This window comes from Panthera onca, chromosome E1, assembly GCF_046562875.1.
Source record: "Panthera onca isolate mPanOnc1 chromosome E1, mPanOnc1 haplotype 2, whole genome shotgun sequence".
Classification (NCBI taxonomy): Eukaryota; Metazoa; Chordata; class Mammalia; order Carnivora; family Felidae; genus Panthera; species Panthera onca.
The window spans coordinates 28,390,238-28,404,361 of record NC_138352.1 but is presented as its reverse complement, the minus strand read 5'-3'; the positions used below and the strand labels follow the sequence as shown (position 1 = coordinate 28,404,361).

Here is a 14,124-nt window from a genome sequence, read left to right as displayed (position 1 = left end):
TAGAAACACCTCTGTGGGGGCACCCGGATGGCTCAGTCAGTTAGGCGTCCAACTTCGGCCCAGGTCACGATCTCACGGTTCGCGAGTTTGAGCCCCGCATCGGACTCTGTGCTGACGGCTCAGAGCCTGGAGCCTGCTTTGGATTCTGTGTCTCCCTCTCTCACTGTCCCTCTGCCTCTTGTGCTCTCTCTCTCTCTCTCTCTCTCTCAAAAATAAACATTAAAAAAAAGAAAGAAAGAAATGCCTCTGTGGGTCTGTGCTGTGCTGCTCTGTCTATTCATTGCCATCACTTTGCTTAAAAATGTGTGTCTTTTTGTCCACAGTTGGAGCAGAGCCAGAAGGAGGCCTCGGACCTTCTGGAGCAGAACCGGCTCCTACAGGACCAGCTGAGGGTGGCTCTGGGCCGGGAACAGAGCGCCCGGGAGGGCTACGTGCTGCAGGTAGGGTTGAGGGGCTGCTGCGGCCCTCGTTCACTTGGCCTTCGGTGTGAAGGGCCCAGGCAGGCTAGGAATGTGCAAAACCTGGCTGAACGGGGGGCAGCCTCTCCCCAGTGCCGCGCCTCTGGGCTCCTCTGCCGCAGCGTCAGGGCTCTGTGTCGTGGGTCGTCTTCATTTTTCACCCTAGCATGACATTTTGGAGAATGTGCCTGAAACCTCTGTATCGGAGGGGTTTTTTTGCTTGTTAATGAAGTCATTCTAGTTGTCTTTCTTCTTGGCTCTCAGAGTACTTAATTGTGTATTTATTATAAACGTCACATATTTGTCGTTTTTACTTGCTTTCACAATGGCAGTGTTAGGCCCATTTTACCAACTGAAGAAAATGAGTAACAGCCAGCCCAGTGCCTCCTTACCGCTGTAAGTGGCAGAGCTAAAACTGGTTCCTTGTCCGTGACCTTGTGTGTCCCACAGCTACAGGGCAACCTGGGGCTATTAGCACTAGCCTAGTGGCCCTGCTTCTTATTTTCTGCCCAGGCTGAAGTGTCGAGGGAAAGTATGGTCGCCCAGCCATGAGCTGACTCCTCCAGTGGCTTAACGGGGAGCCTGATAAGAAGGGCAGCAGCCCGAGTCGTGAGCTGAGATCCAAACCCATGCCTCTCCGAGACTGGGGAGCTCCGTGCCTGCGTGCTGGCCAGCAAGCGGCGGGCACTGCCCCAGTGTGTCGCCAGGCAGGAGGGCGCCTGGACAGGGTCGGCCAGCATCCCAGGCCCTATTCAAGTTCTGGGGTACAAAACTACACACTCCTGCCCCCTCCTGCTGACACGCTGCTGGGGAGAGGTGGTCGACGAAGGAGCATTGGGGAAATGCAAGATGGGATGATGGTGGGGAGGACCTGAGCTCTCAGCCAAGGCTGAGGATGGGGCCTTCCAGTCTGGGTCCTGCCACTGACCAGTAGAAGCTGGTGCCCCTCCCCACGGCCTCGGCCTCCTTGCCTGTGGAGACTTAGAACTTGACCCCAAGGGCCTTTCCGGCTCTCAGTGACCCAGAGTCTCTGTGATACGTGGCTGTGTCGGCATTTCCAGACTGCGGCACACCGGTCGTCTTGGTCCGAGTCATGCCAGGCAGCACGTGGACCTCTGGGCAGAGTCTACCTGTCTCCGTGCCGTTTCTTGTTGCGTGTTCCCCTTGCCTTCTCTTTCTCCCCCAGCTGTGACCGTGGCCCTGGGTGTCTCGTGTGCCCTGGAACCCCCTCCCCCGCCCCTTCAAGCCAAGTTATGGCCATGCCCAGGTCAGACTCTCAGGCACCAGGCACTGGTGATGGTGGGTGTCCCTCTTTCCCATAAATGTCACTCTAGGGCTTCCTGGGTCATTTCGTGTAGACCTTCCAGGTTTGGGGAGCATCTTTTTAAACCTGCACGAATTCACTTCACATCAGGTGGCAAAGAAACTAGCAGCAGATTTTGCACATTGCTAACCTAAGAACCTGCCTCCGTGTCTAACCTGGATGATTGCATGAGCCTGAGCCAAAGCCCCTGGCAAAGCTGGGTGGGGCTGGCCTTTCCGCTAGGTCTAACAACCGTGACTTTTAGCCTCCCTTGGCGCTTTGAACAGGCTTCTAACCAAGTCATTGGGAACGAGCAGGGGAGGGGGCCTTTGGGGTTGAGGGTCAGGAGGAGTCAGCCCCCCCGGGGCGGGCACTGCGCTGCTGGTGCTGGGGAGGAGGAGCCTGCATGCTCGGATGTCGTGGAGTGTAACTGTAACATAACTGAGTGTCACATCTGTGGCTTCCCTGCCAGCAGACCAGACCTAGAGCGAGCCACAGGCAGGCCAAATTCTTAGGCTGGGCTCTTCTCACTCTTGTTCATGTTCTCGTTTTTTTCCCCCTGCATTAATTAGTTCTGTCTCTTCTGCATGCCTTTCAGTTGGGGGAGTCTTGTTTCATTTGTGTTTTGTTTCTTGCATGCTTCACTTTCTTATTTTGAATTCCACAAAGGTTTGTTTGTTTCGTTGATGATCACGTTTTACTCCCTGGTTTCCGTTTCCCCCTCATTTTGTCTTCTTGCAGGTAGAGATTAGTTCTTCCTGTTACTGTAGAGGACGGGCTCCGCTTCCCAAAGGAATATGTTTCAGCTGTCACCTCACTGGCTCCCGAGCAGTGGCCTCCCTTCCTTCTCTCCCCGTCCTAGAAGGAAGTGCCACCCGCCACCTGCCACCCGCACCCCAGTCCTGGCTTTCTTAGGGTTTGTTGCCTAGAGCCGGGTACCCTTTGTGTTGCCAAACAAACAAACAAACAAACAGATCCCGCCGCTCTGCTCCTCCCCCTGTCCTTCCCAGCGATCTCTTGTCCTCCGGTCTGGTCTTCGTTTTGCCCATCAGTGTGCTCCATTATTCAGTTTTGTTTGGTTTAGTTCTCCCTAGAAGCCGCTTGGTTAGAGCCGTGTGATGTCCCTGTCCATGTTTTCTGTTTACCTAGAAGCAGCTACTTGCCAAAAAAATTAAGACGGTTTGTCGGATTCTTTTCTTAATTGAAAAAAAAAAATTATGCCGAGGATAAAAGGCAGACCCACCAAGGAGCTTTTCTGTGGTTGACCCTGGCCAGAGGTGTGACACTCAGAACGGGGAGGCCCGAGTGTTACTAACCAGTGTTTAATCGGTTTTTTTAAGACTGAAGTGGCCACCTCCCCATCCGGTGCCTGGCAGAGGCTCCATAGAGTCAACCAGGATCTCCAAAGCGAGCTGGAGGCCCAGTGCCAGCGCCAGGAGCTGGTCACGCAGCAGATCCAGTCCCTGAAGCGCAGCTACGGGGAGGCCAAGGACGCGATCCGGCACCACGAGGCCGAGATCCGGAGCCTCCAGGCGAGGCTCAGCAACGCCGCCGCCGAGCTCGCCATCAAGGAGCAGGCGCTGGCCAAGCTCAAGGGCGACCTCAAGCTGGAGAAGGACAAGGTCCGCGAGCAGCTGGAGGAGCGGCAGCACAGCGAGGCCGCGCTCAGCGCTCAGCTGCAGGCTAGCGAGCAGAAGCTCAAGGGCGCCGAGGCCCTGCTGCTGGAGAAGACGCAGGAGCTGCGCGACCTGGAGCTGCAGCAGGCGCTGCAGCGCGACCGGCAGAGGGAGGCGCAGCGGCTGCAGGGGCGCATCGCCGACCTCAGCCAGCAGCTGAGCGCCAGCGAGCAGGCCCAGAGGCTGATGGAGGAGAAGCTGCAGAGCAACTACGAGGCGCTGCTGGAGAGCTGCGAGAAGGAGAAGCAGGCGCTGCTGCAGAACCTGAAGGAGGTGGAGGACAAGGCCCGCGCCTACGAGGACCAGCTCCAGGACCACGAGCAGCAGGTGGAGGTCCTCCAGAAGGAGAAGCTGAGCGCCAAGTTCGAGGGCAGCGAGGTGGTACGCCAGCTGGAGGAGCGCCTGGAGATGAAGGAGGCCAGCATCCACAAGCTGGCCGAGCACGTCCAGAGCCTCAGGGACGAGCGGGACCTGATCAGGCAGCGCTTCCAGGAGCTGATGGACCGCGTCGCCCTGTCTGACGGGGACGTCGCCGAGCTCCAGGAGAAGCTGAGGGGAAGGGAGGCTGACTGCCAGAGCCTGGAGCACTCCTACAGGAGGGTGGCCAGCCAGCTCCAGAGCATGCACACTCTGCTGAAAGAAAAGGAGGAGGAGCTGAAACACATCAAGGAGATGCACGAGAAGGTTCTGGAAAAGAAAGATCAGGACCTCAGTGAGGCTTTGGTTAAAATGGTCGCCTTGGGGAGCAGCTTGGAGGAGACAGAAATGAAGCTCCAGGCAAAGGAAGAGATCTTAAGGAAGTTTGTGAAGGAGTCGTCAGAAGACGCGGAGGAGCCGCGGAGCTGCCCGGAAGAGGCAGAGGACGGCATTGTGCTGTCGGGCCCGCAACCCCAAGCTGCCGTCGCGCCTCCAGCCTTCCCACACCCGAGGCTCGAGGATGAGGATCCGGGGGCTGTCCCAGGGGAGGAGCGTGGTGACAGCAGCCCCAGGAGAGAAGAGAGTCCGGGGACCCTGAAGTCAGAGGTGCCCGACAGGGAGGGGCCCCCTCAGAGCACAACAAAACCCGACCAGGGAGTACCTGGCGTTAAAAGGCAAAGAATCCGGTTCTCCACGATCCAGTGTCAAAAATACACGCACCCAGATGGGTCCGAGAAGACCTGGACCAGCAGCACGTCCTCCGACACCAGCCAGGACCGGTCCCCCTCGGAGGAGAGCATGTCGTCAGAGGCCACCCCCAGCTCCCTGCCCGCGGCCAGCGACTCCGACACCTATCTCTCCATAATACACTCCCTGGAGACCAAGCTCTACATCACGGAGGAGAAGCTCAAAGACGTGACGGTGAAGCTGGAGAGCCAGCAGGGCCAGAGCCAGGAGGCCCTGCTCGCCTTGCACCAGCAGTGGGCCGGCACCGAGGCGCGGCTCCGCGAGCAGCTCCGAGCCAGCCTGCTCCAGGTCGGAGCGCTGGCCTCCCAGCTGGAGCAGGAAAGACAGGCGAGGGCGAAGATGGTCGAAAATCACGTCGGGGAGCTGGGCGACTTCCAGGTAAAGAACAGCCAGGCTCTGGCTTGCTTAGAAAACTGCCGAGAGCAGCTGCGATCCCTGCCGGTGGCCGGCCAGGAGGAAACACAGGACGCGGGAGCGGGCCCCCTGGTCGGCGTGGAGCACGCGCCGGGCAGCAGCGTCCAGGCCGGGAGCCGCTGGCCAGCGCCTGCAGACAGCGGGGCGCAGGCCCAGCCAGAGGAAGGGGCTTTCTTGGAGGTGGGGAAAGCGACTTCACAGCCACTGCACCGGCCTGAACTGAGTGAGCAGGAGCAGCTGAAACTCCTTTCTGACCAGATAGCCCTGGAAGCCTCACTGATCAACCAGATAGCAGACTCTTTACAAAACACAACATCGGATATCTCGCGTGTTCTGCACGAGATTTCTCAGTCAGGAAAGTCGCCACTGGAACCTGGAAGTGCTGCTGTCTGTCCTGGGGCCCCAGCGGACACCTGGGCTAAGAAGGTGCTGGTGGATGGCGAGTTCTGGAGCCAGGTGGAGTCCCTGAGTAGGCACCTGGGAACGCTGGGAGGAGAGGCGGCCGGTGCAGCAGGAGGCAGGCAGCAGAGCGTCCCGCAAGCCCTGCTCCCCGCCCTGGCAGACGCCACGTGGGTCAGGGCAGAGCTCAGCTTCGCCCTGCAGTCGGTGAGGGAGTCATTCCACCGCCGGTTGCAGAGCATCCAGGAGACCCTCCAGGGGACCCAGATGGCGCTGCAGCAGCACAAGCGCGCGCTCGGGGACATCCTGGGGGCCTACCGAACCCCTGACTTTGAGAGAGTGATGCAGCAGGTCTCCGAAGCCCTCCAGCTTCCCGCAGGCGTTGAAGATGGCATGCAGGCATCCTGGGACTTGAGCCCGTTGGGAGAAGTGCTGAGTCCTCAAGAAGGAGCCGGCTTCCAGGAGCCCTTCTACTTGTCCACCCAGAGCTCCGGGGCCCTTGTTGCCATTCAGGAGGAGCTCGCCCTGCAGCTTAAAGATAAGGCCAGCCTCTTAGGGGAGATATCTGCCGCTTTAACCTCGCTTCCCCCGGTGGAATCAGTAAGAGATTGCCAGAAGCTTCTCCAGGCATCCCAGAATCTGTCCCGTAACACTTACTTGGGAGGCCTCGGTCAGTATTCTTCGTTATTGGTTCAGGACGCAATCATTCAGGCTCAGGTGTGTTATGCAGCCTGCAGAATCCGGCTGGAGTATGAAAAGGAGCTCCGGTGCTACAAGGCGTCCTGGCAGAGCAGGGGCACCTCCTGTCAGGAGCACGAGCAAGCGGTCGGGGCCCTGAGGGAGGAGTACGAGGAACTTCTCCGGAAGCAAAAGAGCGAGTACCTGGAAGTGATTGCCATCATCGAAAGGGAGAACGCAGAGCTCAAGGCCAAGGTCGCCCAGCTGGACCATCAGCAGAGATGTCTGGAAGAAGCAGAAAGCAAACACAGCGAGAACATGTGTGCCCTGCAAGGGAGGTACGAGGAGGAGATCCGGTGTGTGGTGGAGCAGTTGAACAGGGCGGGGGACACGCTGCAGGCCGAACACAGCAGGGTCCTGAGTCGGCTGGACGCCTCGGTCAGGGACCGGCGGGACATGGAGAGGCACCACGTGGAGCAGATGCAGAGCCTGGAGGACAAGTTCCAGCTCAAGATCAAAGAGCTGCAGACCATCCACGAGGAGGAGCTGAGGACCCTGCAGGAGCACTACGCCCAGAGCCTCCGCTGCCTGCAGGAGGCCCTGCACCGCTACCAGGGGCGGCCCCCCGAAGCCCTGCCGGCCCCCGGCCCCCCGGGGGGCCCTCGGCAGCCCCCCTCCTCCAGCTGGCCCGCAGACCGGCCCCGGGACGCTCCGCAGCCAGCCGGGGGAGAGGCTGACTCCATGACAGGGCTGAGAGAGCGCATCCAGGAGCTCGAGGCCCAGATGGACATCATGCGGGAGGAGCTGGAGCACAAGGACCTGGAGGGCAACGCGGCCACGCTGCGGGAGAAGTACCAGAAAGACTTTGAGAACCTTAAGGTTCTGGAGCATCGCTTAATTTGCAAGGCAGTTGAGGGGCGGGCATCATGCCCGCTTGTCTTGGGGGGGCAGCGTCTGCCTCACAGGGCTCTCGGGGTACAGCCGAGACACGGTTCTTGGCTCTGGGTGACTGAACACGCAGAGTCAAGCTGTCCCTCCCCTGAACCCTCGCTGGTGTGCTGTGGTCTCAGAACAGGGCCTGGGCAAGGGTCTAGCCTCCTGCTCAACGTCCACCCCGCCCCCCCCCCCCCCATCCCCCAAGGAGGACTCGCGGAAGGACAACAGGAGCACCGCGGGACAGGGAGTGTGGTGTCCCCATCACCTCTCTGCTCTGTCCCTCTGTGTGCCCCAGCAGGGAAGCCTCTATTGTCCCTGTCCCAGCCTCACCCTCTCTTCTGCCCCTGAGGAACCCACTCCAGGCCGGTACAGATGCAAACCTGAGAAGCACCCAGGAGAAGTGGCCGGAGGCTCCCTCAGAGGGTGCCTCCTTCTAACTGTCCTAAGAGAGCAGAGCTGGGGCTCCCAAAAGATGGTGTCAAGGGTCCCTCTCCCGTTCCAGCTCCCTGTGGGGACGTGGCACTTAATGGGCACTCTGTGAAAGATGGGCTTCTCTACTGAGCACGCCTCTCGGCCACTGGTGTCCTTTTCCGGGGGCCGAGAGGGATGACCTCTGCCCAGCAACTGTCCCCCACAGCCCACCGCATTTCACACTCTGCCTCATTAGGCAGAGTACCCAGGCCCTGTCGTGTCAAGGTGACCTTCCCAGGCTCCCTGGGGCCAGTCCGGGTCCTCCCCCGCCCCCGTCGTAGCTAGAGGTGCCTGCCTGTGCCTGCCCAGAGCTTCCCCTCAGCTTCTCAGCACCCTCCTCCTGAGCTTCGCCCCATCCCTCGGGGCTGCGCACAGTAAATGCCCAGGCTCCTCGCAAGACGTCCGTCCCCAGGCAGGTCCCTAGCGTGATGGCGCCCCGCTCAGCCGGCGCCCAGAGCTGGCTCCCGCCCCACACGCGGGGCTGACGCTGCTGTCCGGTGGGCCGCTCGTCCCTGTGGCCCCGGAAGCGGAACAGAAACGTGCTGTGAGTCAGCGGTGTGGTCTTGGCGTCTGTGTGACGGCGCAGCCCGCTGACCACGGACGAGCACGTGTGGTCGTCGGCAAGCCCTCCGACGGCCGAGAGGCCGTTTTCACTGTTCTTTTAACAAAAGTGTACAGGTGACGCCCCCTGTGGCGCTCAGTGTGTGTGAGCACCGCCTGCAGATGGGGGCCAGGCTCACCTTCCAAAGCAACGTGCACAGACACTGTTCCCTAGTGCCCTTCCGGGAGAGGACTCCGCTCCTTCCCGTGACGCCCAGCAGGTCTGTGTGGCCGGGCGCCTGGGCGCGTTCACACCTTGTGTCACAGTGAACTGCTTCCCCTCCGTGTTCCGGCACAGCCCCTGCGCAGTGAGGCACTTTCAGCCCTGTGTCAGTCAGCTGGGCACCGATGAGGCCCAAACAGGTGACGTGATCCCACTAGTTAGCGAGAAGTCACGTTGGGGGCCTCTGGTAGCGTGACTCTGGGGACCTGGACGCTGCTCGTGCTGTGTATCCTCTGTCGTGTGCCTGTGAGCATCCAGCCCATCCTCCGTGTTCTCACCCCCTCGAGACACAGAAACGACAACCAGACAGGATTCCCAAGGGGGTCTGGCTGATGGCTGTTACTTTGTGCAGAGTTTTGCCTGGGTCAGGGAGACCAGGGTCTTGGCCCGACAGCCCCTCTTCCGACAGCTGTAGGCTGACACCTCCCCTCACAACTCTGCACGGTAGTCATTGACGGACTTTTATTGATCCCAGGGATTACTGGCTTCAAAATTAAAATTTGTTTACAGGGGAATCATTTTTAAACACGTATGCTGTCCAAGGAAGCAGCTGGTCTTTAAAGACCATTCCATGTTTCTATAGGAAGAATTTTCACCCTTAACTTTAAGTATTCTAAAGCACTCAAGTCACACTAAACCCTAAAAGACCTACTAGCCGTGTGTTCACTGTGAACCAGAGCATGCCAGAGGAAAGATGAGGGGCTTGGAGAGGGCCGGGGGCCGGGAGCCACAGCCCTACACTTCCTCCAGCTGGCCTGTGGTGTGAGCGGAGGCCCCCAGCTTCCAGATGGGAGCCACCTGGGAGAAGTAATGCCCAGGTCATGGTGGACAAGAGTTAAGACCATTTGCACAGTGCAGCCAGTCTGTGGAGATGAAGTCGAGACTGTGACCACGAATTCAAAAATACTGACTAGAGAATCTCAGGCCACTCAGTTACTGCGGTGGCTCAGACAGGGACACTCAAGTGTGGTGATTTGATTCCTTTGTGTCCTTTCTTGAATCCATGTGCAAGAAGATTGACCAAAGAACATATAGGTTGGGAGGGAGGAGCCCCACCATACTTTGCATTTGGGATCTAACATGGCCATATTCTTCAGGTTTGTTTTTTTAATCACCGAAAGGCCTGATCCCTACTGAATGAGATCTTGCGACGGATTGAGACAGAGAGTGTACCTCCATGCCCAAAACAGCTGCACATCCCACCCTCTCACAGCCGTGTGGCACGTTCACCTGCCCCTCTGATAAGAGCAGTCTGATTAGCCATGCCCGGGGTTCTCTGTGTGGATGTGTGGGATGGTTTGATCCCGTCTTAGGGCGTACCTGTGTGCTTCCCCCAAACCCGTGTCCAGGTAATAAACCAGCCTGTATTGTAACAAGACATGAACCGGACAAGCTTGGAAAGCAGTTCTGTTATGTCCCTCGTTTCGGTTAGTTAATCAGTGCCCCTCTCTGTCCTCCTTGAAAGAGGAAGAAGGAAGATGCAGGCTGGAAGAGAAGAGATCATGTGGCCTAACCTGAGTCCCCCAGTGGACACCAGTTGAGGGTGGCCAGCTGGTTAGTGGCAGGGCCAGACCCCCTGGGCTGTGTGCACCACCCCCGCCCCCTGTCCTCACCAGAGTCCCCATCATTCACAGGATGGTCCTGGCTCCCTCCAGCTGGCAAAGACTCGTCCCTGTTTGTGACTGCTTATGAAATGGCCTGTTTGGTGCCGTATAACTCGAACCAGACACAGCCGGTCTCTTCTCCCTCCCTGTGGTCAGTCCTGCCCAGCAGCAGTTCTGTAAAGGTCCAGAATCAGCTATTTTCAGTACCACTGCAGCCTCTTCCCGCCACAGTACCGACTTTCCACAAAGCAGGATTCAGAACAATCACGGAAATAAGAGAACGTAGAGCTATAAACTCTCTTCTAAATGCTGATAGCATGAAACGCCCAGCAGCATCGGTGGGAGCCTGCACACAGGCGTCAGATGCTCCATTGGCTCTGTGCGCGGTGTCAGGGAGCCTGCCGCCTGGACCAGGGAGCCTAGAGGGGCCGGGCTGCTGGTGCACTGATAAACGGAACACCCAGCTGAAAGGTAAAGAAATCCATGGAGTCCCTTTTGCATCTTACAGGCTACGTGCGAGCGAGGGTTTGCTGCGATGGAAGAAACGCACCAGAAGAAGATCGAGGACCTGCAGAGGCAGCACCAACGGGAGCTGGAGAAGCTGCGAGAGGAGAAGGACCGCCTGCTGGCTGAGGAGACGGCGGCCACCATCTCAGGTGGGAGCTGGGCCTGGGAGCCAGTTTAACCCCAGGGGTGTGGCAGGTGACCGGCTTCCTGAGCTGACTGCACGGGCTTTTGCTTGAGACTTAAGCTTCATTATCCAAGAGAATCTTTCTCTGACAGTTCTCTGGTTTTGGGGGCCCTCCGAGGGCTTGCAGGCCCAGAGCCGGCACCCCCAGCTACACCTGAGGGGCTGTCCACAGCCCTCTGACCACATGAGACCCCCTCAGCCCCCAGTGCCCGGTAACATCAGCACAGAGGAGCTGCGGCTTCTACCTGGCGAGGAGACCGTATCACAGGGCCGACGCGCTCTGCCCTGAGCAAGCATTGGTGCCGTCGGTTTTGTGTTACCTTCCTTTCGTGTAGCCCTGCTTTACAGTGGTTTGTCATTTTAGGGTTAAAGAAACAAATACACCAACCTGAACACGTGCTTATTTTGTAAACTCATGCTTGATTTCAGTGTCGACACTTATTTCATCAGTTTGGCTCTCTTCTAACACACGGGGAAAAAAAATGCACCTGCGTCCCTCTTGTGGTGGGAGTTCCCTGGAAATTGCTTGGCTCGTGCCTGCCTCGGAGAATCGGTTTGGGAGAAGCCTGCCTGACCGCTCGTGAGACCATGAGCGACTTAACAGTGGGCAGCCATCAGGCTGTCCTGTCCGCCTTGCCCCCCGAGCCTCTCGTGCTGATTGATGGCCGTGTCTTTGCAGCCATCGAAGCCATGAAGAACGCCCACCGGGAGGAGATGGAACGCGAGCTGGAGAAGAGCCAGCGGTCCCAGATCAGCAGTATCAACTCGGACATCGAGGCCCTACGACGGCAGTACCTGTGAGTCTGCTTCCTGCCCACCGGAGGCGGCCCTTGTGGGCCGGGCTGGAGGGAAGCCCTTCGGATGGGGAGGGACACCTTTCGAGTGGCTTTGTAAGAGCCACAGGGACACGGGTCCCAAGGGTGGGCATTGGCGGAGGCCCGAGGGCTCTGAGAACACCTCAGCCACCCTTCCTGAGGGGCTGAGCACCTTCCCAGTTCCACTAGTGGAAGAAGCAGCCTTTTCCAAGAGGTCCAGGCTGCTGACAGCAGCATCACAAGGCTTTGATTTTCTGAGCATGGTTAAAGCCTGGTCCTGGTTATCAGACGCAAAGTACCTCAAAAGTTAGCGTTGAAAACAAATCACCAGAGTGAATTCTCTGCTGACGTGAGAGTTTTGTCCGTGGGACTGTTAAGCTACTTGGGAGAGGAGCAAGTCAGGCTACAGGACAGATTCTGTAAGCCTGCGGTGCTTTCTTCGTTGTTTATTCATTTTGAGAGAAAGAGCATGCGCGAGCAGGGGAGGGGCGGAGAGAGAGGACAGAGGGAGTCCTAAGCAGGCTCCGCACTGTCAGTGCAGGGTCCGGCACGGGCCTGGATCCCATGAAAACCGCGAGATCGTGACCTGAGCCAAAATCGAGAGTCAGACACTTAACCAGCTGAGCCCCCCCCCAGGCGCCTCGTAGTACCGTTTAAGTGTCCCTGTTTTAGCTGGATACGAAGTTGCTGAGGCCACAGAATGAACGCACGGGCCCCCCTCTCTGCTCAGCCTTTGCCTTGTGTCTCGTCGTTCCTCAAGTTTCGCAAAAGGGACTCACAGAGCCTGTTAGAGGCCCGGCCCCGGGCGTGAGGGCGCAGAGGTGAGCGGTGGCCTCTCCCCAGGGAGGAGCTGCAGTCCGTGCAGCGGGAGCTGGAGGTGCTCTCGGAGCAGTACTCGCAGAAGTGTCTGGAGAACGCCCACCTGGCCCAGGCGCTGGAGGCCGAGCGCCAGGCCCTGCGGCAGTGCCAGCGTGAGAACCAGGAGCTCAACGCCCACAACCAGGTGAGCCGGCGGCCAGGCGAGCCCGAGCTGGAGTTGGGAGCCGGGCCTCACGTGCGGTGGCCCCGAGCTCCGGAGCCACGGAGCGGCCCCCCATCCACAGGCTTCTCCCTGACGTCCGACGTCTCCTGGCATATTGACGGAAACTCCCTGCGGGTGGCGGAGCTGGGACCGTCTGCCACCCGAACCAGCCGTTTCACTCGGAGTCACTCTGGCTCCAGCCGGTCTGGGCTCTCTGAGATGCCTCAGTCTCTCCTGAGCGTCTCTGGACTTCTGCTTCGTCACTGCTGAGCAGGGCCCGAGAGGGAGTGTCATTGCATCTGGTCCAGGTCTCCTGTCCCCGAGGCTGGGACTGTATTTAATCGTCTCCCAGTCGAGTCCATGCACTGTTCACACTTTTTTTGTCAGATTATTCTTTTAAATTTTGCCTGTTCTTCAGAAAATCGGGGTACATTTAAAATCCTGGCTGATGGAAAGGCTCAAGGTAAATATAGCTTGATAAAAGCTACTCTGTGGTACCAAATTGGACCACTATCTGCGTGACCCACTGCTTGTCTTCCGCAGGCACTGAGTTGGCCACTCCAGACTCAAGGTCTCCGTGGGCCTACGGTCAGCCTGTAGGAGGGCGCTATGGTAGGACTGGTTCCGCCTAGTCACTGCAGTGGCCTAACATGTCCACTTGTTAGTTGGAAAAAATGGTTCAGAAAGTGAGCAGGGAGGACGGCAAGAAGGGCCTAACCCTGTGGAAACTCAGTTCAGCAAACCGTGAAGTGCACGGATGCTAGTTATGGTGACAGAAAGGTATCGAGGATTACGGCATCCTGCATACGCAATTCAGCAGATGCTTACAGAGCCCACGTGAACAGCTTCTGCAAGGATATAAATCACAGGCGGTGACAGACTCACACGTTAAATCTAAAACGCCACGGTGTGTGTGCGCACAAGCACGGCCCGTGGCCTCCTGTGCTCACACAGGAAACCGACCTCTCCTGGTTGTGTCGTGTGAGTGCTGCCCCCAGGTGGCTCGGTTAAGCATCCTTTTGTGCCGTGTTGCTGTCTCGCAGGAGCTGAACAACCGCCTGGCTGCAGAGATCTCACGGTTACGGACGCTGCTGACCGGGGATGCCGGCGGAGAGGCCGCTGGCTCACCTCTCACACAGGGCAAGGATGCCTATGAGTTAGAGGTACCACTCAGCCCCTCCCTGAGCCGTGCACCACACGAGCCCCAAGTGGGGACCGAGAGGTGGCCCTTAGCTTATGGTATCGTTGCAGGGATGAGAGTCGGAGACAGCAGGAGGGGAAGTACGTGGAAGGATCCAGATCACCCCAAGGGCGACAAAAGACACTAGCTGCCCGGCAGCGTGGGGTCCGTGGCAGGAGCGGGGGACCTCTTGTGAGGCCACGGGGACCTTTGACCCCATGGCCACACCACAGATACCGACCACCTGAAGTGAAACATTTAATAGCTGTGTGAACACCACAGCTGCTTGCAGTTTTAAGTCAGGATGATTGATTTGTATGTCTTTTTATAAAAGCACTTAGAGTCTTTCTCCCCATTCAGTTAAAATTTGGTCATGAAAATATGCTCAGTGACGTGAAGGGAGGCTGAGTGAGTTCAGGAAAAGCTTCAGCAGGATGCTTTCATGGGCCCAGTCCCGGGAGCTCACCATGGCCCCTTGGCCGAGAAACAGG

The 14,124-nt window shown here is 58.3% G+C and overlaps 1 protein-coding gene across 8 annotated transcripts in view; it reads left to right on the top strand.

Annotated features, from left to right (window-relative positions):
* Nucleotides 1-14,124, top strand: part of MPRIP (myosin phosphatase Rho interacting protein) — a 155,222-nt gene that overhangs the window by 126,822 nt on the left and 14,276 nt on the right. For 6 of the 8 annotated variants that reach the window (XM_060647068.3, XM_078437643.2, XM_060647065.3 and 3 more), the window contains 6 exons: nt 324-440; nt 3,102-6,971; nt 10,435-10,582; nt 11,297-11,414; nt 12,276-12,435; nt 13,497-13,616. In XM_060647068.3, the coding sequence (XP_060503051.3) occupies nt 324-440; nt 3,102-6,971; nt 10,435-10,582; nt 11,297-11,414; nt 12,276-12,435; nt 13,497-13,616 (4,533 nt within the window). The remainder of the gene's footprint in view (nt 1-323; nt 441-3,101; nt 6,972-10,434; nt 10,583-11,296; nt 11,415-12,275; nt 12,436-13,496; nt 13,617-14,124) is intronic. The other 2 variants (XM_060647073.3, XM_060647074.3) reach the window with 1 other exon arrangement.